Below are 22,291 nucleotides of genomic sequence, written 5' to 3'. Positions count from 1 at the left end.
GATCTCACCCAGCAGCTCCTCCATCCCCTGGAACAGCCTAATGTGGGAATTAAAAACTCTCTGAGAGCCCACAGGAGGATTTATGGATTAGGTGGGATTTATACACTTGGCTCCAGACATTATAAGGATTAAAAAATTAAAAAAGGGATCTCAGCAGAGGCAGGACCTCACCTTCTCCAGCCCAGTGACACACAGGTCGCTTTGGAGGTGGCATTGTACAGGACATTGAGGAGGCTTTAAACCAAAAGGGGCACTGTTTAAATGGGATATTGGGAAGAATTCCTGGCTGGGAGGGTGGGGAGGCCCTGGGATGGAATTCCCAGAGAAGCTGTGGCTGCTCCTGGATCCTTGGAAGTGTCCAAGGCCAGGTTGGGTTTGGTTTGGAGGAACCTGGGACAGTGGGAGGTGTCTCTGCCCATGGAATGGGATGATCCTTAATGTTCCTTCCAACCCAAACATTTCTGGGACTCTAATTCCCATTTCCTAAATTATTCTGTGCAGATAAAGGGCCCAATTAATCCCTCTGCTGCCAGGAATTCCTCTTTGTTAATGGTACATCTCTGCCCCGGACATGTTTTTTTGCCAAACTCACCCCAGTGACATTTCTGGGTTTGATTTCAACAGGGAAAAGTCTGCTTTGTACAATTCCCACTTTGGCACAAAGGAGCCAGCTCTCAGGTGGAGTCTGGGCCAGGTCAAGCCCCAGTATTACCTCCTCCTCTTCCTCCTCCTCCTCCTGCTCCTCCTCAGCCTCCTCCATGCGCAGATCAGAGCTGGAGATGGAGCCAGCCCCAGGCATGAATCCCATCCCATACTTGCTCCAGAGCCTGTTTTCCAGTTCTTCCTCCTGTTGGCTAAGGAAAAAACAGCCCTTTAGGAATCCTTTCCCACCTGCCAGCCCTGCCAAAGGCAGATTCCCAAAGAAAAACCCCTTTACCTGTGGTTTTATCCCTCAGCACCCCTCCCAGGCTTCCCATGATACCCTTTGTCCACTCCCTTCCTCTCCTTTTCCATGGCATTCCTTTAGGGCTCTTTAACATTAAAGCTTTTTGATGGTTATTTTAATAATTTACAGCACCTTTTAATGGTCCACATCAAACCATGCTAGCTCTGCTCAGTCCCATCCCCTTGTCTGAACCTTTAATCCAGGTTGGAGGGGTTTGGAGCAGCCTGGGATAGTGGGAGATGTCCCTGCCCATGGGATGATCCTTAAGGTTCTTCCCAACCCAAACCACTCTGGGATCTCTGGACTTACCTTAAAATCACTTTGAACTGTCTAAACACCTCCTGGATCTGCCTGACATTCACAATCTGAGGAAGAGAGGTAAAAAACCCATAAATTTTGGTATTAATTATATAAAGGAGTTCCAAATAAATCAGTTTAAAGGGTTTTAAGATTAAGGAAAATACTTCCAGAGCCTCCAAATCAGCCAAAATGGAACGAAAACATGCAAGAAACTTAACAAAGCAAAAAGAAATTAAATTACAATTCTGTAGTGGATTTGGGGTGAAAAACAGCCTCTTCAAAAGAAATGGTCACTGCTCCTCTCTTGGAGGAAGAGGATGGAATCAGGATTTAAATCCTTTTTTCACTACTTACATCGATTTCCTCAATGACTCCTCTGAGGTATTTCTGGACTTGGGATCTGATTTCTGCTCTCTGAGCTGTAGTCAGGGGGTTGTAAGTCATCAAGGAATGACTTGTCTAAAAAAAAAAATCAAAATATTGGAAAACTGAGAATCAGGGAGCTGCAAACAGCTGAGGGAGCCTGAGAGAACCACAGGGACAAAGATCTGGGCAGGTCCTGTCGTGGTGGGACAAGGAGGGATGGATTTAAACTAAAAGAGGGGAGATTCAGGATGGATTTAAGGAAGGGAGGGTGGGGAGGGGCTGGGATGGAATTCCCAGAGCAGCTGTGGCTGCCCCTGGATCTCTGGAAGTGCCCAAGGCCAGGCTTGGAACACCCTGGGACAGTGGGAGGTGTCCCTGCCATGGCATGGTGGAATGGGATGGGCTTTAAGCTCCCTTCCAACCCAAACCATTCTGGAATTCTGTAATTCCACTGCTCTGGCAAACACCTGGAATTGCTGTGCCCATTTCTGCTTGGCATTCTCATCACCTGACTTGGTAGGAGATGGGATTTGGGAGTAACCAGCCAACAGAGGAGTCTGGAAAAAACCCAAACCCCATCTCCAGTGCTGGGGATTGAAATTCCAACACCATCCCTCTGTGTGGGATCTTCAGAGGTTCCCCTGAGCCCCAGAGGGTGGTGCTGGGAGCACAGGGAAGGACACAACCCCACTGGGCAATGAGTTCACTGCTCCTCACCAAGCTGACTTGCATGATCAGCTCTTGCTTCAGGAGCTGGATCTCCTCCTCCAGAGCCTTCACTGATGGCTAACAGGGAAAAAAAAGGGTGAGAAAACACAAAATTATATTGGGAAAAAAAAAATGCTAAAGCAGCACAAATTGGCTGCTGGAGAATATCCCAGCTGGATCCCAGCTCCCTCATGGCCTGCAGCAGGGAATCAGTGGCTCTGGAAATCAATTTGATTTGTCCTTTGATTATTGTTTTATATTTTATTATTACTCCCTCCAGGGCAGGTTGTGCTGGGTGCTGCCTGCAGAGCCTGCCCAAGGCATCACTGCTTTTTCATGGGATAATTTCCTGGTCTGGAAGTGCAGGGACCATCAAATTCCAGGATCTGGGATATCATCATGGAAGCCAAGCATTGCGCAGGGCTCACCTCTGCCCTGAACTCAGCAGCTCTGGCAGTAACTGGGACAAAGGAGAGACTTTCCTGTGCTGGATGTGACTGGATTTCTCCCTAACATGGAATATCTTCAAGGATTCACTTTTTAAAATGTGTTCCCAGAAAGGTGAGCACAAAAATCTTGGGATTCAGGGAGAAGTGGGCACCGAGCTGCTTTGCAGTGACCTCTGGAAAACCAAACCACAAAGTTTCCTTCCAATTTCAGCTCCTCCAGTTTGGTTTCCACTCTGAAAGTGCACTCTAATATCCTGTGATCACTTCCTTTAAATGATTTCCTTAATTACCCAAGTTTTCTAATTGTGGAGAAGCTGTTCTGTTACCAGCAGCAACAGGGATGAAGCTGCAGGAGGACTGGAGATGATTTCCTGCATGTCAGGGGAATAATTCACCATAAAATCTCTCTGTTGAGAGCGGAACCTCATCAGGAAAATGTGGGATATGCAGAAGAAAGAATCCCCAGGAAGATGTGAGCACCTGCATGGCTGTGCCTTAGACCAGGGAGCTGTAATTAAAAACCTATTAAAAGGTTTAATATTGATCCATTTCATCACCCACCTAAAATCAGCAGAGTCAGCTTGGCTGAGGAAAGGTTATTTATGAAACCACCTGATTTTCCTCAGGTTTTTCAGGTTATTTCCTAAATATTAATGATAAAATTATAACAGTTCCCTTCCCCTTTCCCTGCTGTCCCTACCTCCCTGTAGAAGGGCTCGTTGGGGACAGGCTCAGCTGTCACCCAGTTCATCCTGGTGGCAAAGCGGAGGGAGGACAGCTGGAAAAATAAAAGTTTAAAGTCAATAAAAGAGATATTGGCAGAAATATCATTTTCCTGATCTTTCTACTTAATTCTGTCAGATCCAAGAGCAGAGAGATATAAAATCTGTGAATTGTTTCAGGGGTTTCCTCCCTGTTTGCTACAGATCCAGCTCACACAGGGGGATTTTCACCCATTTGATCATTCACAGGTTAAAAAACGACCCCTGGGGGGTTCCTGCTCATTCCTGCAGCAGCAGGGAGCCAGCTCAGCTCTGCTGGGAACTGGGCAGCTCCAGGGAGTCCACCAGGGGATGGCCCATGGAAACACTGATAATGATAATGATAATGATAATGATAATGATAATAGTAGTATAAATATAAATCAATAATAATCACTATTACTAGTACTATTGTATTTTTACTATTATTATATAATAATATCATACTATACTATATAATAGTATAAATATATAATAATTACTATTACTAGTGTTATTATATTATTGCTATTATTATATAATAATATCATACTGTATTCTATATTCTATATTCTATATTCTATATTCTATAAATATAAGATAGTTATTACTATTATTATATATTGTCATTATTAGATAATAATATAATTCAATAATCTTATTATATTATATAAAATATATTATAATATAATGTTGTATAATATTATATAATTTATATTAATAATAGATATAATATAATATAATATAATATAATATAATATAATATAATATAATATAATATTTATATTAATATATAATTATATTATATTTTATTATACATTATGTATTATTAGTAATAAATTATTATTAATATAGATGGTTGCATTAATAAAACTAATATATTATTAATAATTAGCGATTATTAATAACTATATTAATAATTATCATAATATGGTATATTCTATATTATTACAGATTATATAGTAATGATAATACCACCATGTAATAAAAAAAAATAATAGCCACTATTATTATATTATTTTATATTATACTATATTATTATATTATATTATATTATATTATATTATATTATATTATATTATGTTATGTTATGTTATGTTATGTTATGTTATGTTATATTATATTATATTATATTATATTATATTATATTATATTAGTAATAAATTACTATTGATATAAATAATTACATTTACAAATTAATATTAATAATTACTAATTAATAATAACTAATTTAATAATTTATGTATTATGGTATGTTCTATATTATTACAGATTATGTATTAGTAATATTACCACAGTGCTGCTATTACTATTATAATTATCATCATCATCATCATCATCATCTCTGCTGTGAGTTTAAATCCCAGCAGTTCCTGCCTGCTGTGCCTCAGGCTCTCATCTGACAGGAGTCTAGATTTGAGCCTTTGGGATCAGATGAGTTCTCCACAGTTTGGGATGAATTAGGAATTCCCCACTCACGGTCTCTTCCACGTGCTCAGCTTCCCCATAGATGTTTGTCACCAGGGCAGTGTTGCAGCCTCCCCCTGGGAAAAAATCAGAATAAAAATAAAGCAAACAATATAATTCTGGGTGATTTTTATTTTGTTGCTTCCTTTCCTGCAGTGTATTTTATTATGTGCTGATTAAAACAGAGGAGAGGTAAAAAGGCAGTTGTATTTTTTACAAGCTTTTTAAAGGATAAATTGTTTAATTAAGAAATGATACTTAAATTATTTTTAACTTAATAACTATTACTTGTGACGTGTAATGTGGATTTTTTTATTTAATTACATAATATTATTTAAACTTACAAAGAAGAAGGTGAAGAAAAAGGTAAAGAAAAAGGACAAGCTTCTGTCAGAACTTCTAAGTTGTTTTATATATATTACACTATTTTAAAACTTTAAGTTTTCTACTATGTGATATTACACACTTTTATTTAACATACATACATGTAATTTCAGTTTTATTATTTAATTTTGGAAGTTTTTTCTATGGTTTTAGGTTAAATGTAGTGTTTGCTTGGGGGTCAGTGCCTGTTAACACAGAAAGTCTAAAATTTTCAGCAGCCAGGGTTCCAACAGAATCCCAGAGTGGTTTGGGGTGGAAGGGATTTAGTGATCACCCAGTGCCACCCCTGCCATGGCAGGGACACCTCCCACTGTCCCAGGTGCTCCAGCCCTGTCCAGCCTTGGACACTTCCAGGGGCAGCCACAGCTGCTCTGGGAATTCCAGCCCAGCCAGGAATTCCTGCCCAGGATCCCACCTAAGGCTTCTTTCAGTTTGAAGAACCACAAAGGATGTAATTGTCCCTCCAAAGGGCACAGAAACAGAGGCACAGAGTGACTAGAAAGGTGAAATTTGTGTCTCATGGGATGAGGATGAAGGAAGAGAATGGGAATAAAAACTCTGAGTTCCAGGAAGAGAATGGGAATAAGAACTCCGAGTTCCAGGTGTTGGTAAAGATTTTGTTTCTCAGAATGCCCAGAGCAGCTGTGGCTGCCCCTGGATCCCTGAAAATGTCCAAGGTTGGACACTTGGAGCAGCCTGGGACAGTGGAAACTGTCCCTGCCATGGCAGGGGAGGAATGGATGATCCTTAAGGTCCCTTCCAACCAGTTTAAAGAAGCACAAAGGACACACCAGGGTGTAACTGTCCCTCCAAAGGCACAGAAAAAAGAGGCACAGAGTGACTAAAAAGGTCAAATTTCTGTCTTATGGGATGAGAATGCAGGAAGAGAATGGGAATAAATAAAGATTCTGTTTCTCAGGATGCCCAGAGCAGCTGTGGCTGCCCCTGGATCCCTGGAAATGTCCAAGGTTGGACACTTGGAGCAGCCTGGGACAGTGGAAAGTGTCCCTGCCATGGCAGGGGAGGAATGGATGACCCTTTTAAGGTCCCTTCCAACCCAAACCACTGCAGGATTCCCTGCTGAATGATGAGCTCAGGACTTGCCCTGCCTAGTTCTGCAGGAGCTGGGGGCAGTGCCAGCCCTTACCCAGCGAGTCCTTGAGGACGTGGGTGAGCTTGCTCTGCCTGAAGGGCATGTGCTCCCTCTTGGGATCGGCCAGGGCGATGATCAGCTGCTCCAGGAACGACAGGGACTTGTTGATGTAGGCGGCCTCCACCCTCACCTGGCCCTCAGACTGCAATGGAGAGCAAGAGGAGACACTTCTGGTCACACACAGGACAGGGAGGGCTCCTCAGAAGGGCTGATGTTGTTTTGATTCTGATCAATGCAGAATGCCACGGAATCGGGGAATTGCTCTTAGATCATTGAGTCCAACCATGACCCAGCACTGCCAAGGCCACCCCTGACCATTTAAATGAAAGGATTTTAAATCCCTCCAGCAATGGGGACTCCACCACTGCCCTGTGCAGCTGGGCCAGGGTTGGAGAGCCCTTTCCAGGAGGAATATTCCAAATATCCACCTGAACTTCTCCCTGAAGCCATTTCCTCCTGTCCCTGTTACCTGGGAGCAAAGCCTGGCTGTCCCCAGCTGTCCCCTCCTGTCAGGAGCTGTGCAGAGCCACAAGATCCCCCCAGATCCCCCTCTTCTCCAGGCTGAGCCCCTTCCCAGCTCCCTCAGCCCCTCCTGGTGCTCCAAACCCTCCCCAGCTCAGTTCCCTTCCCTGTTTTTCCAAAGGGACCCAAAGGAACCCAAGGAGCTCCCAGCACTCACCCCAGTCTTGCTCAGCCTCTCAGACCCTGCCAGGTCAATTAAGGTGATTTTAGATTTAAGGCATTTGTGATTTGTGTAATCTCTGGAACGACACTGAGGGAGAGAGGAAGAGAAACTGCACTTAGGGGCAGACAAAACTGAAATACAGGAGAAAACAAAGATCCTCTGGATCCCTAGAAAGTTGTCCCAGTCCATAGGAACAAGGCTGGAGCTCTCACCTCAATGTACATGGTGAAGATACAGTGGGATCTGGAGGAATTCTTATTCAGGCTGTGCTCTCCTATCACTCTGTTGGTCTCACCCTGCCAATGGAGAGAAAATTCCAGGCTCAGCTCATGGAGTTGTGGCTTTTTGAGGATAAACCAGGCAACATCTCTGTGGCTCTTTCCATTTCCTGATGATTGGAAATGCAAAGAGCTCCCCAAGCTTCAAATGGTGCTGAAAATTCCCACAGGTGTGATGGGCAGGGATCTGAACCTCTGCCAGGAACATGAAGGGATGTGGGAAGAAGCCTTAAAGTCCATCCCATCCAACCCCCTGGATGGCAGAGACACCTCCCACTGTCCCAGGGTGCTCCAGCCTGGCCTTGGGCACTGCCAGGGATCCAGGGGCAGCCACAGCTGCTCTGGGAATTCCATCCCAGCCAGGAATTTCCCATTCCCAATCTCCCACCCATCCCTGCCCTCTGGCACTGGGAGCCATTCCCTGTGTCCTGTCCCTCCATCCCTTGTCCCCAGTCCCTCTCCAGCTCTCCTGGAGCCCCTTCAGGCCCTGCCAGGGGCTCTGAGCCCTCCCCAGATCCTTCTGTTGTCCAGATGAACATTCCCAGCTCTCCCAGCCTCCTCCTGCTCTTTAAAAAGGAAGAGGCAGCTCCTGCACATCCCAGAGCTCAGGACACCACAGGGTTATTAAAAAGGCCAGAGACAGATTTTAAGGACAGCAGATGGCTCTGGGTGAGGATCCACCTCCTGCAGCCAGATCCAATTATTCATCCCTGTTTTCCTCACCAACTGAAGCATCCATGAGGAAAAAATGCTGATCTCAGTAATCAAATCCCCTCACAAATCTCTCACCCTGAACAGCCCTGCTGTCAATTCCAAGAGTGCCATGATCACCCCAAACCATCTTTTCTCGGAGCATCTTCCAGAACCCCTGAACCAGGGACATTTTCCTTGCAAGACCAAGAGTTTTCTCCCCACAGCCAAGAGGAGTTCAATGGCTGCACCTCATTCCACCACCCTGGCCACCCACTCCTGCTCTTCCACTTCAGCCAGCACCCACAACCACGGGATTAAAGAGAACATTTGGGTTCTCTTGCCTCAAAAAGGAGATGCAGAGCCTCCTCCTCGTGGCTGACAGGGTGGATGGAGAGCCCCTTGACATAAACCCCCTGGGGCCCATCCATGACACACAGCTGGTTGTCCTTGCAGCCGCGGCCCAGCGCCGGCGCCAGGAGGTCGAACAGGGCCTCGTTGTAGATCTCCAGGTAGGAAATTCGGACAGTCACCAGGATATTGAGGAATGTTGCAGCTGATTTGAAGACCTGCACCAAGACAGAGGGTTTGTGTCCGTTCACAGGGAGGATTTTCAGTTATTTGTGGCTTTTTAGAGAAGATATTTGGGTAGAAGTTGGTATAAGATACAGATGAGTGTGGTAAAAGTAGATGTAAGATAAACAGAGAAGATATTTGGGTAGATGTTGATATAAGATATTAATGGTGTGGTATAAGTAGATGTAAGATATAAAATATAAAATCTGTGGTGGTATGAGTAGATGTAAGATATAAAATATAAAATCTGTGTGGTATAAGTAGATGTAAGATATAAACAAAGATATTTGGGTACATGTTGGTATAAGATACAATGAGTGTGGTAAAAGTAGATGTAAGATAAACAGAGAAGATATTTGGGTAGATGTTGATATAAGATATTAATGGTGTGGTATAAGTAGATGTAAGATACAAAATATAAAATCTGTGTGGTAAAAGTAAATGTAAGATGTAACCAGTGCAGATATTTGGGTAGATGGTGATATCAGATATAAAATCTGTGTGGTATAAGTAGATGTAAGATATAAGATATAAAATCTGTGTGGTATAAGTAGATGTAAGACATAAACAAAGATATTTGGGTACATGTTGGTATAAGATACAGATGAGTGTGGTAAAAGTAGATGTAAGATAAACAGAGCAGATATTTGGGTAGATGTTGATATAAGATATAAATGGGTGTGGTATTAAGTAGATGTAAGATATAAACAGAGAAGATATAAAAAGATATGTTTCCCGTTAAAAGGAGCTGTGGGTAAAGAGATGCTGAAAATTCCTCCTGGCCTTGTCCTGCTTGGGGATCTGAGAATGTGAAATGAGAAGGGTATAAAATGAAAATGGATATCAAATATAAATAAATACATGAGTATATTCAACACATAAATTTCTGTAATATAGAGATAGATATTGATAAAGAGTTCTGAACAGCTCCAAGTGCATCTGGGGGTGTGTGGGGCTGAATCTGAGCTCTGAGGGCTCAGCTTGGATTTGGATTTAATGATCTTATAGAAGCATGGAATTCTGGAATGGTTTAGGCTGGAAGGGACCTTAAAGCCCATCCCATTCCATTCCTGCCATGGCAGGGACAGCTCCCACTGTCCCAGGGTGCTCCCAGCCCTGTCCAGCCTGGCCTTGGGCACTGCCATGGACCCAGGGGCAGCCACAGCTTCACTGGACACTCTGTGCCAGTGTCTCTGTGCCTTAGGGGTGTTTTTAAATTATTTTATCCTGATTTCACAAAATAACAGTTTGGAAAACACCTCTTTTGAAGGCTCAGTGACATCTGGGGAGCAGCAAGAACTCAAACAGGAACTAAAGGGGAACAACCTCTGAAAATAACAATAAAACTCTTTATTCTTTAACCATCGTCCCTGGGGTAAAATGAAGGGAAAAAAAAACCCACATAAAACTTATTCACTGTGTTCAAACACTTTTCTATCAGCAAGAGTTGACAGAAGAGTGTTCCCTGGTGTCTTTCCCTCCTCTCCTCCCAACCAGCTGCAGTCATACCTGCTGGATAGCTCTGGGGATGATCCCTCTGTTCCTGTACTCAGAGGCTGCTCCTGTCATGGTGTAGGTTTTGCCAGCTCCAGTTTGCCCATAGCACATGATGGTACCTAAAAAAACCCCAAAGCAAAAGGAAAAACTCAGGAGGGAGCCTCCAACAGAACAGCAAATGGCTCTCTGCTTAAACCCCATCTCTTGTTGTGACCAAAAGAATAAGAATTGCAATAATTCACCGTTGTAGCCCTGCAGAGCTTTGCACACCAAGTCCTTGGCCACAGTGTCATAAACCATTTCCTGGGAAGTGTTGTGGAGGACCCCATCCAGCTTGAAGGACCAGTCAGTCTGAGAATTATTCACAACTCCTCCCCTGGGATTCTTCTGGATGTAGATATCGATGCTCTGCAAGCCAACAAGAGAGGGAGATGAACTCAACAGCCCTGAGGGTTCTCAGCACTTCAGGACCTGGGGTTAGGTAGAAAAGGGAGCACAAATAACAGAGTTATTTTACTGCCTTGGATGGTTCTAGATGCCCTAAAAGTATATGGTAATGCTCTCAAAATTCCTGGTGACAAATATTATAAAAATGAAAGGAAATGTGGTTAAGCTCATCTGTTTAACTTTCAGTGATTTTGTGCCTCAGGGAAATTAATTAAGCAAGAGAAGGCAAAGGGAGGGATTTGCATAAGAGAGGATGGAAATAGACTGTGCCAATTTGTGGTTAGCACTGGGAAATCCTCATGGATCAGCCAGCCCCAGTCCTTTGGAGGGTTTTCCTGGTGATTGTACCACAGGAATTGTGTTTTCCATCCTCACACTCACTGTGACAAACCCACAGCTGAGCAGGAACACAGCGACCAACACCCCCAAAACATCATCCATGGCCTCAAGGGATGGAAAAATCCTGGTTTTCCATTGGAAAAAGCTGCAGCCAGACTCCAAACCTTTCCCACTTCAGTTTCTTTGGCTCTACCTTGTTGTCTGCCCCAAGCCTGATCATGTCTTGGGCAAAATGAGCAGTTGGCTTGACCCGCACGAACGCCATGACTCGACTTGGTGCTCTGAGGACAGAGAAAAATGAGGAAAAGAATCATCTCTCACTCCCTAAACTGAAATTTAAATTATTTCCCAGCAAAAGGTGAGGCAGAGGAGTCAAAATTCAAAGTGTTGGCAATTATTTAGCTGAAGTCTTTATTCCCCATTAAAAGCAACTGTGGGCAAAGAGTGGCTGAAAATTAAAGGTGAATTTAATTCCTTCCAGTCTTGGAAATCCGAGGGTGTGAAAGGAGAAGGGTCAAACTGATCCTGATTTCCTGATTTCCTCATGTGCACCAGGCTCAGGAGTGCTGGAGAACACCACTTTTCTTCCTCTTAGCCTTGGGAAGCAAAATATTCACAGGAATGGGAGAGGGATTTTCTTTTGTCACACACAGACTTCTGTTTTTAAAATAATTTCAATTCCCAGTGAACAGCTGACTTTCAATTTGCTGGAGGAAATATCCACAGGCTGGAGGATCTGCTGAGTAAAAACCCCACAAGGAAGGCTCAGGGATCCTCCAGCTGCTGAAGCCCCACGCACTGAGGATTTTAAAATCCCTGGAAATGTGTAAATCCCACATTTTCCCTCAAACATTTCCTGCAAATAACCCCTGCTCAATAATTGTGCAAAAAGCAGTGACAACTTCTGGTTTGGGACAAAATCTTTGGGATTTCTGGTACATCCAAGTTTTTTGTGGCCTCTCACAGTTTACCTGCTGTAAAATGAATTGTGGGGGCTGGAGCTGAGCCAAGACTTGATTGTTTTAAATCAGGGAGTCAGGAACAGAGTTCCCAGGGCAGCTGTTATTCACAACAAAAAATTAAAAACCTCAGAAAAATAGTTTTTTTCTACTTGTAAAAGAATCTCCATAACCTTAACAAAAAAGACTTCTCTCCTTAATAAACTAAAAAAAATTCTAAAAATAATAAACTAACTAAAAATTTTAGGTATAATTTCTTTACATTATTAATCTAAAAAAAAAAGTGGGGCAGGGAAGAGAAGTATTCTGAAAGGTTAATTTTAATTCTCACTACTTTTTTTCTCTTTTAATCACTATTAATAAAACTTTCTTTATACCCTTTTAAAAGTTTTAAACCTATTTTACCTTTCTGCTAATCCTATCTCCCAACAAAAAATAAACACACTAGCAATTAACCAATGAACCACCACACTCATCAACACATTAATTTTTTTTTTTTTAATTAAAAGAGTCTTGAATTAAGAAATCAAACCCAGTGCACAGGGGAACATTTGGGGCATACCTGGGGCTGTCACCCTCGTGCTCTTTTTCAAGCAGTGAGGTGATGATGCTCTCCAGGTCCTCATCCTTCTCCTTCTTCCCCTGCTCTGGGCTGTGCTTCTGCTCCTGTTCCTGGAATTTCACAGAGCTCACAGAAATCTGTCCAAAAAACCCCAAAACCCAGTGCTGGAGCAGTTGGGAATTATTCCTCCAAAGCAAGAAAAACAGCAGGGAAAGGAGGAAGAGAAATTTGTTTGGGAATAACTTCATTAAGAATCAGAGAGAGAAGAAATTATTTATAATTTCTTTAAATTTATAAAATTATATATAATGTATATCATTACATTATATATACATATTATATAATGTATATAATATTATATTTACATTATATAATATTATGTAATGTAAATATTATATTATATACATTATATAATATTACATTATATAATTATATATTATATAATGTAAGGTAATAATGGAATAGAATAGAATAGAATAGAATAGAATAGAATAGAATAGAATAGAATAGAATAGAATAGAATAAATAATATATATAATATTATAAATTAATAATTTAAAATTACATTTTATAATTATATAATGATTAATAATAAAATTATATATTGTAGATTATATTATGTACATATTATATAATGTATATAATATTATATTTACATTATATAATATTATATAATGTAATATATAATGTTATATAAATTATATAATATTATAATTATATAATGCCATATATAATATTACATTATATCATTATAAATTATATAATGTAATTATATAATATATATCATGGTATATAATGTATATTACATTATATAACAGTTTAAATTAATAATTTAAAATTACACTATATAATTATATGATTATAAATAATAAAATTATATTATATATAATTACATAATATATACATATTACATAATGTATATAATATTATATTTATATTATATAGTATGATATATTTATATTTGTGTTTATATTATGTATTTATATTATATATTATATATTTATATTATATATTATATATTTATATTAAATGTTTATATTATATAATTACATTATACATGTATATTTACATTATATAATGCTAAAATAGAAACTATGAGGTGTAAGATACTTTTTGTAACTAGCTCAAGAAAAGAATGAGATAATCAAGGAATTCTTTGCACAGAGATAACAGCAACAAGACACCAAAACTCCCAATAAAACAATTATTGCCTCCTTATCAGGAAGGACACAAACTGTTTCTACCTCCTTCCAGACGTGAAGGAGCCAACAAGACGAAGGAGAGGGATTTGAAAACAACCGGAGAACACTCTTTGTTTGAAAAGAACTTTTGCATCATGTATGAGATACATGAATATGCAGCAAGCTGTTGCTTTTAAGGGTTAATCCTTTGTTAATTCTGGGTTAATTTGCCCAAAAAGACACCTGGACTCTCCATCTGTCTGTGTTTTTATTGTCCTAACTCTGGTCGTCCAAATTCTTATTAATCTAATTTGTATTACTATTTTTATAACTATTTTATTACTAAAAATTCAAATTTTAAATTTTAAAATTACTAAAAAAATTTAAAATCACTAAAAATTTAAATTGCTAAAAAAATTTAATTTTTAAATTTAAATTTAAACTTTTAAACCAAGCGATCGGCATTTCTCCCAGCCTTGGGAGCAGCGGGAGGTGACCCTGCCATGGGCCAGGGGGTGCTTTGAGGTCCCTCCCCAGCCCAGCCACGGCACATCCGTTGGAATTACCTCATGTTCACCCTCTGCTTTGCCCGCAGAACTTGCACTCTTTTCCTGCCCCTGAGAGCTCTCCTGCTCCTCTTCCTCCTGCCGGGGAAAAACAGCCCCGATCCCACATGGGCATCACCCACACATCCCCAAAGCCTCGCCATGGGGAGGCTCCCCTCCCACAGCCCAGATTTCGGCAGGAATTTGGGGAAAATCCCTCTGGAAGGGCTGGGGATTGTCCGGGGAAAGCTTTGATCAGATTTTGGGTTAAATCCCTCTGGAAGGGCTGGGGCCTGGCCGGGGAAGCCGCGGCTGCCCCTGCACCCCTGGCAGTGCCCCAGGCCAAGCTGGACATTGGGGCTGGGAGCAGCCTGGGACAGTGAAGGTGTCCCTGCCATGGCAGAGGGTGGCACTGGATGATCTTTAGGTCACTTCAAACCGAATCACGCCGTGTTTCCCTCCAGTGCCCCCCCCGAGGCCGGTGGGGGGCGATGCCCCGGGGCAGGGGGGCGATGCCCGGGGGCAGGTGGGCGATGCCTGGGGGGGCTGATGCCGCCTGTGCGGGGATACGACCTCCGATCACCCCTTGAGGAGGGGAGGTGACCCCCCGGGCACCCCCTCGGGCCTGTCCCACCTGCGACCCCTCTGCAGTAGATTCCGGCGTGGCGTCCGGGGTCGCCATGGCAGCGTCCACTTCCGGGTTCTCTATGGCAACGGCTGCTTCCGGGCTCTCCCGGAAGTGGCCCTGCATACGGCGGCCGGGCGGGGCCAGCGCGCGGCGGGGGCGAAGCGAGACGGCAGCGGGACGGGAGTGGCCGGGACGATGCTGGAAGCGGCGGCGGCGGCGGACCCGGAGCTGGATCCCGAGGATCTGGTGCATTTCTCGGTGGGAGACCTGCCCAGCCGCGGCTATGGAGTGATGGGCGAGATCCGGCGGCAGGGCAAGCTCTGCGATGTGACGCTCAAGGTACGGCCCGGCCCCCGGGGGCGGCGGGGGCGAGGGAGCCCCGGAGGGGTCGGAGCGGGGCTGGGAGAGCTCGGACCCCCAGGGAACCCCCGGTCCCTGATGGGGATGAGGGACCCCGACCGCTCAGGGGGCTCAGAGAGCTCGAGGAACCCCCCGGCTCCTGAGGGGGGACCTGGAGCCCTGAGGAGGTGCCGGGTATTGGGGAGGGGGAGGCTGAGGGGGGCTGGGGGTCCCCGGCCTCAGAAGGGGGAGCTGAGGGACCCCCCCATCCCCATTCCAGGGGGTGCTGAGGGACCTCAGCCTCTGGAGGGGAGACTTGAGGAACCCCCAGACCCATAAGGAAGGACCCCCACAGCCTTTGAGGGGAGCTGAGGGACCCCCCCATGCCCATTGCTGGGGACTCAGCTGCTGGAGAAGGGACTTGGGGGGACCCCAACCCTTAACAGAGGGGGCTGAGGGACCCCCCCATGCCCATCCCTGGGGACTCAGCTTCTGGAGAAGGGACTTGAGGAACCCCCAGACCCATAAGGGGGGACCCCAACCCTTAACAGAGGGGGCTGAGGGACCCCCACAGCCTTTGAGGGGGGCTGAGGGACCCCAGCCTCACAAGGGGGACCCCCCCATGCCCATTCCTGGGGACTCAGCTTCTGGAAGGGAGACTTGAGGAACCTCCAGACCCCTAAGGAGGGACCCCAACCCTTAACAGAGGGGGCTGAGGGACCCCCCATTCTCTTTTCCAGAGGGTGAGAGGCAGCTGGAGCTCCCCCAGACCCTCTGGTGGGAGATGGAGGGGACAGGAGCAGGAGCTGAGACCCCCCAAACCCCCTTATTGTGGGGTGTCAGGGGTGCTGGACCTCCCCAGCCCTGTGGGGTCTCAGAGGATCCAGGTTTAGGGACCAAACTCTGGGTATCTTTCCCTAGGAAAGCATTCCCTTATGGGAACATCCCTTCTTGGCATTCAAAGGAATGAATCCAAATTAATCAAAACCAATCCACGAGCATGGTGAGCGCTCAGGACCGTGCTGAAGGCTCAGGATCGTGTCCCAGGGTGGCTCTCGGGGTGTCCTGTGCAGGCAGGAGCTGCTGGAATCCCTCAGGATTGCAGCCTCGCAGGAGCTGGTGGGCTGGGAGCAGCTCTGACTCACTGCACAATTAACTCTGCGCTTTAATTAACCGCCAAGGTGCTGCCAGCCTACTCAGCCTCCTGGAACCTGCCGGGCTGTGGGGTGGGGAGCGTTCCATGGAGGAGGAGCTGGGCTGGGATCCTGCTGGGAGAGCTCCTTCCTTCTGCAGGGTGATGCTGCTGGCACCTGGGGGAGTGCTGTGCCAACGCTGCTTTGGGGTGCACTGTAGTGGGTTTGGGATTAAACTGGGTGTTGGTGTGGCAGGAGGTGGCCAGATCCTGGCAGTCCCACGATTCGGGGAGACAATAGGAGGAGGTTTAGCATCCCAGTCTTATCTTGGATAAATTCCTCAGCGTTGTTTCTAAAATTCCTGTGAATAATTCTCCATTTCTGTGGGTTTTCCGTAGCAAAGAGCTGTTTAAATCCTCTTTATCCCTACAGAGGTTTAAAACATTTTAAGGAAGATCAAAACCATCACAGACCAGTTTGGCATGCAAGGGACCTTCAGGATCACCCAGTGCCACCCCTTGGACGGGCAGGAACACCTCACACTGTCCCAGGGACACCTCCCAAGTGTCCCAGGGTGATCCAAGCCCCATCCAGCCTGGCCTTGGGCACTGCCAGGGATCCAGGGGCAGCCCCAGCTGCTCTGGGAATCCATTCCAGGGCATCCCCACTCTCCCAGGGAGCAATTCCTCCCCAAAATCCCCAAGACAGATCCCACAGCAGCTGCCTCCTTGTCAGCCCTCTGTCCCTGTTGCTTCAAGCATTCCAGCTTTCCCTCCTACACCCTCAGCTTGGAATTCCAAGCATTTCATTCATCTCTCTTGAGTCACGCTGTGAAAATTTCCCACCTTGAGCTGCCTCTGGCCATCCCCCTGGGATCAGAGCAGCCAAACCTTCCCTGCCCGTTCCAGCCCAGCCTGGCTGCTCCAGCTGCAGGGGCTCCAGGTTTGTCCCAGCTGGAAGCTGGAGGTGCCTTTGGATCACCCCCAGACTCAGCCAGCACAAAGTGACCCTGCCCTGCCCTGCCTCAGGAATGTTTTCCCACTGGAAATCCAGGCTGGGTTTCCAGCAGGGACAGGATTTGGGTGATTCTCACCCAGAATAAGGAAGGAATGTGAAGGAAGGAATCATGGAGGTGGGAATGTTCCCCTGGAGAGGAGAAGCTCCAGGGAGAGCTCAGAGCCCCTGGCAGGGCCTGGAGGGGCTCCAGGAGAGCTGGAGAGGGACTGGGGACAAGGATGGAGGGACAGGACACAGGGAATGGCTCCCAGTGCCAGAGGGCAGGGATGGGTGGGAGATTGGGAATGGGGAATTCCTGGCTGGGATGGAATTCCCAGAGCAGCCGTGGCTGCCCCTGGATCCCTGGCAGTGCCCAGGGCCAGGCTGGACATTGGGACACCCTGGACAGTGGGAGGTGTCCCTGCCATGGCAGGGGTGGCATGGGATGGTCCCAAAGGTCCCTCCCAGCCCGTTCCAGGATTCTCAGATAAAAGCTTGGAGAACCATTCCAAGTCCAACCCAGAGGAACCTCCAGGTGGATCCTGATGCTCCCACACCACTGCAGTGAATTCATTCCCCTTTTTTCCTTCCCCTTTTTTCCACTCCTGCTGCTATTTGTCTGTCCCATCTCTAAACCAAAAAGCTTCCAAACCCCTCTTTGTCCCAGAAGTTGGATCTTGATGTTCCCAATGCTCCAGCTCATGGATTTGGGAATTCTTTTGGGGGATTTCTTTTCTCTCCCTGTCTCTTTACCAGCTGCAGGTCTGATGTTCCCTCAGAGCTCCCTTTGGAGCCTCTCCCAAATGTTGAATTAAATATCCATTTGTAGGAGCACACATGGATGGGCTGCAGGGAGGAGACACACCTCAGGCTGTGGTTATTCCTTTTCCTCTGGAAAAAAATCAGAATTTTGCTTAGCAAAGCCACATTTCTGCTTTCTCTGAGATTCACTGGGCTGGGCATTGGTGTGGCCATGAAATAACCAAGGCAGCCTTTCTCCCCAGCTGATCCCCATCCCAGCTGTGCTTTGCTCCTCATCCAGTCCTGGTGTGATGGGAAAGGTGATGGAGATTCCACAGGGAAGCACCAGGCCTGGAATAACCATGGGCAGAGCAGAAATGAGGCTCTGAGCCTTTTTTACCTCTAATTTGGTGAGGTTTGAGGCTTTGAACTCCAGCTGTGGACCAGCCAAAGGGCAGAATTCCTCTCTCAGAACCTCTCCTCTTTATTTTTAGTGGGTTTCCACTCTTCTTCCCTTCACAGCTCCCAACTAAACACTGCAAAGCCCCAGGAGAATTCCAGCTCACATGTTCATTCCCTGGTGTGATCTTTACCAGCACAAAAGGAGCTCCTCAGTGCTGGTGCTCTTCCTGAGCATTGTTTCTGGAGTTGTTTCATCCCTGCAGGATGAAAGCAGCCTGGGCAGTTGTGTTTTGTGGGATTTGTTTTGTGTCTGTGCTCCAGGCCAGGTCCTGGCGCTCTCCAGGGACAAATGCAGGAACCGGAGCGAGCAGATCCATCCCATTCCTTCCTTACAAATCAAGGGGGAATAAATCCCTGCCCAGCTGGGGGAATGGTCCAAGTGCCAGGCTGGCACCTCCAGCAATCCTGGCCAAGCTGTGGCAGGAGGGAAGGAAGGGTTGTGCCTCCCCAGATCCTTGGACAGAGCTGATGGCAGCTCCTCCTGTGGATCTGAGCCACTCCAGTGCCATTTTTCCATGACTGACTCCAAGCCTAATTAGAAAAGTCTCCAGGTCTGGCAAACTGAAATAATTCCCAGCTGTGGAGAGGGAATACAATATTTGCTTTGTGTCCAATCCCAGTGGCACCAACAGGGCACAGCCCTTCTGTCCCACCCTGATCCCAGTTTCTCCAGAGCAGACTGTTAACTCCAGACCCCCAAACTGGAGCAGCTGCACCCCTGGGAGCTGATGCAGAGGTGGAGGAGCCTCTGGAAAAGCGGAATTGCAGAGAGCTCAGGCTGCCTGCCTGATCCCAGCAGGATCCTTGGAAACAGAGCCTGCCTGTGCTGCAGATGTTGCTACATGTTTGGGAGATCCTGCAGGAGAACAGGCCTGGAAGGAGAGGGAATATCTGGTTTATGGGAGGGATTGGAGGGGCAGGTGATGCATCGTGCACAGGAGAGCTGCAGGTGAGCCTGTGATCCCAACCTTGGCACCCAGAACAGGAATTCTTTGGCATTCTGCCTGGGTGTGATTCCCCCGAGCTCTTGGCTGCTGTCAGCTCTCCCCTTACAGAAATATGAGGGTTTTTAGTTCCAGGATAACACAAAATTCCTTTTTGCTGTCCCTTGAGGAGCACTGAGGAGGGCAGGGCTGGAGCTGATCCCCTCAGGATGCTCCTGTGCCTGTGGGAAGTGCAGGGACTGGAATTCCAAAGAGGAATTGGGTTTCTCTGAGCTGGCAGGGAATTCTCTGGGAATTCTTTGCTGTACATCCAGAGGGGATGTGTCCTGTGCTTCAAAGGAATTGGTCACAATTCTCATGGAATCCTGGAATGCTCTGGGCTGGAGGGACCTTCAGGATCATCCCATTCCCACCCTGCCATGGCAGGGACACCTCCCACCATCCCAGGCTGCTCCAACCTGGACTGGGGCATTCCAGGGATCCAGGGGCAGCCACAGCTGCTCTGGGAATTCCATCCCAGCCAGGAATTCCCAATTCCCAATCTCCCATCCATCCCTGCCCTCTGGCACTGGGAGCCATTCAGAATTCCCTCTCTGCTGCTGCCCACACTGGGGGATCAGCACAGGGCATGGAGGGGGTTCTGGTCAGGGAATGTGGAGCTCCTCACCCACCAACAGCCCCAAATCCTTCCCTGCTCATGGTCCCCCTTGTTCCCCCAGCCTGGATTTGTGTTTGGGATTGTCCTGATCCAGCTGCATCCCATCACGTATCCCTGGCAGAATGGGGCTGAGGTGGATTGGACACCAGCTCTGCCCTCAGTGCCAGCATCCCACAGAAAAGATGGATTTGGGGTTTTCTGAGACCTCTGCAGCACAAAAGATGCTGGGGATGGATTTGGGGTTTTCTGAGACCTCTGCAGCACAAAACTCAGCGAGTTCTCAGCTCTGCAGGGTGCTGACGTCAGGAGCACAGAAATGCCTTTCTGCCACCTACACCCTTTTCCTTGGAGAAAGGCTCCTTGTGCCCTGGAATTTGTTAGCATGTGGGGGTGTCCAGGGCCAGATTCCTTTGTCACCCACTCAGAAGGGAATTCCAGGATTGCTGGGATCAGGAGGGATGCTTGCAGAGCTCCTTCTTCTGGAAAACTGAATCTTTGGCCTTAAAAGCAAAGCACCTAAAATTATAAATTGTAAAACAGAACATCCTGCAATGGTGTTGATGCCTCAGGTTCAGCTTTTATATTTTCAGATCCTGTGCTGCTTTAGTGTGTGGGTCTGAGCTCCACATCAGGGCATGGTGAGCTCTGTGCACAGAGCAGGGAGACAAAACAATTCCTGCTCCAGCTGGGCACCAAGGACAAATGACCCAAATCTCAGCCCCAGAGCACAAACCCCGTGGGCTGGAGAGAGAAAAACAAGCAGGGTGGGACTGCCTGGGCTAAAGCTGGAATGGGACAATGAACTGCAAGGTGCAAATGGAGCAGAACTGATCCCAGGGAGAGACCCCGGGAGCGCTCGTGCATTTTGGGGCCATTTTGGTTCATCTTGGGTGCAGCCCTGGCTGGGCTCTGGTGCTGCCCAAGGTGCATCCATGGAGGAGATCCTGTGAATAAATCCCTGCTTTATTCTTTAGCTCTGTGCAGTCTCTGTTCTGGGTCGGCCTCACAAGGAATCAGGAGGAGGATGAGCTCTTTCCCACTTTCTCCTGAGGTGCCTCCAGAAGGAAAGTGCATTAATTTACTCATGGCAAGGGAGAGCCTTTGGCTCTGGAGGTAGGGAGCCCTTTTTGGGAAAGAAGATATGAGGATGAGCTGAATGGACTCATCCTTGGAAAGATTTTCCATATTGCACAGGAAAATCCTGTCCTTTGCCTGCAGCAGGAAATGCAGCTGTTCCCTGGGGACTCTCTGATGGAATGAACACAATGATGCTTTTAGAGCAGAGATCCCAATTTCTCCATCTCCCCAGGGGCTCTCCACCATTCCAGGAGCAGGTTCCAAAGAGGAGGAATCCCAGCTTTCGTCTTGTCCAGCAGCAGGGAGTATTGCCAGGCTCTGGATCTCCTGCTCACAGGGACCATTCCCAGTCTGGGAGCACAGGAGGGGCAGCACTGGGCAATCCCAGACCCAAGGAAGGGATTTCATCCCAGTGGTGATTGATCCCAGCTGTCCTTATCCCACAGGAATCCTGCAGGATGCTCTGCAAGGCCCAGCTGTGTAGGAGATCATGGGGCTGTTTGGGCAGCTCCTGTGGTGCAGCCCTGGAGAGGTCCCTGCTGGAACCACCCACCCTTGGCCAGGGACTGGGCTGTGGAATCATGGAATGGGTTAGGTTGGAATCATGGAATGGGTTAGGTTGGAATTGTGGAATGGGTTAGGTTGGAATTGTGGAATGGGTTAGGTTGGAATCATGGAATGGGTTAGGTTGGAATCATGGAAAGGTTTGGGTTGGAATCATGGAAAGGTTGAGGTTGGAATCATGGAATGGGTTAGGTTGGAATCATGGAATGGGTTAGGTTGGAATCATGGAAAGGTTTGGGTTGGAATATGGAAAGGTTTGGGTTGGAATCATGGAATGGGTTGGGTTGGAATCATGGAAAGGTTTGGGTTGGAATCATGGAATGGGTTAGGTTGGAATCATGGAATGATTCGGGTTGGAATCATGGAATGGGTTAGGTTGGAATCATGGAGTGGGTTAGGTTGGAATTGTGGAATGGGTTAGGTTGGAATCATGGAATGGTTTGGGTTGGAATCATGGGATGGGTTAGGTTGGAATCG

The 22,291-nt window shown here is 46.4% G+C and overlaps 2 protein-coding genes across 3 annotated transcripts in view; one reads left to right on the top strand and one right to left on the bottom strand.

Annotated features, from left to right (window-relative positions):
* The window catches only part of KIF9 (kinesin family member 9), a 24,873-nt gene extending 9,638 nt beyond the window's left edge, over window positions 1-15,235 (bottom strand). The window contains exons 1-16 of one of the 2 annotated variants that reach the window (XM_058023946.1): window positions 14,907-15,235; window positions 14,294-14,371; window positions 12,547-12,683; window positions 11,219-11,306; window positions 10,482-10,647; window positions 10,252-10,358; window positions 8,511-8,735; window positions 7,411-7,494; window positions 7,193-7,285; window positions 6,508-6,655; window positions 4,989-5,053; window positions 3,470-3,547; window positions 2,330-2,398; window positions 1,601-1,705; window positions 1,256-1,311; window positions 713-854 (exon numbers count right to left, since the gene is read on the bottom strand). In XM_058023946.1, the coding sequence (XP_057879929.1) occupies window positions 713-854; window positions 1,256-1,311; window positions 1,601-1,705; window positions 2,330-2,398; window positions 3,470-3,547; window positions 4,989-5,053; window positions 6,508-6,655; window positions 7,193-7,285; window positions 7,411-7,494; window positions 8,511-8,735; window positions 10,252-10,358; window positions 10,482-10,647; window positions 11,219-11,306; window positions 12,547-12,683; window positions 14,294-14,371; window positions 14,907-15,152 (1,887 nt within the window). In that variant the 5' untranslated portion in view covers window positions 15,153-15,235. The remainder of the gene's footprint in view (window positions 1-712; window positions 855-1,255; window positions 1,312-1,600; window positions 1,706-2,329; window positions 2,399-3,469; window positions 3,548-4,988; window positions 5,054-6,507; window positions 6,656-7,192; window positions 7,286-7,410; window positions 7,495-8,510; window positions 8,736-10,251; window positions 10,359-10,481; window positions 10,648-11,218; window positions 11,307-12,546; window positions 12,684-14,293; window positions 14,372-14,906) is intronic. The other variant, XM_058023956.1, reaches the window with a different exon arrangement.
* Window positions 15,192-22,291, top strand: part of KLHL18 (kelch like family member 18) — a 21,509-nt gene continuing 14,409 nt past the window's right edge. The window contains exon 1 of the mRNA XM_058036326.1: window positions 15,192-15,239. Within this exon, the coding sequence (XP_057892309.1) occupies window positions 15,192-15,239 (48 nt within the window). The remainder of the gene's footprint in view (window positions 15,240-22,291) is intronic.

This window comes from Melospiza georgiana, chromosome 1 (assembly GCF_028018845.1).
Source record: "Melospiza georgiana isolate bMelGeo1 chromosome 1, bMelGeo1.pri, whole genome shotgun sequence".
NCBI classification, from domain to species: domain Eukaryota; kingdom Metazoa; phylum Chordata; class Aves; order Passeriformes; family Passerellidae; genus Melospiza; species Melospiza georgiana.
The sequence above is the reverse complement of the archived record's forward strand: the minus strand, read 5'-3'. Positions and strand labels throughout refer to the sequence as shown.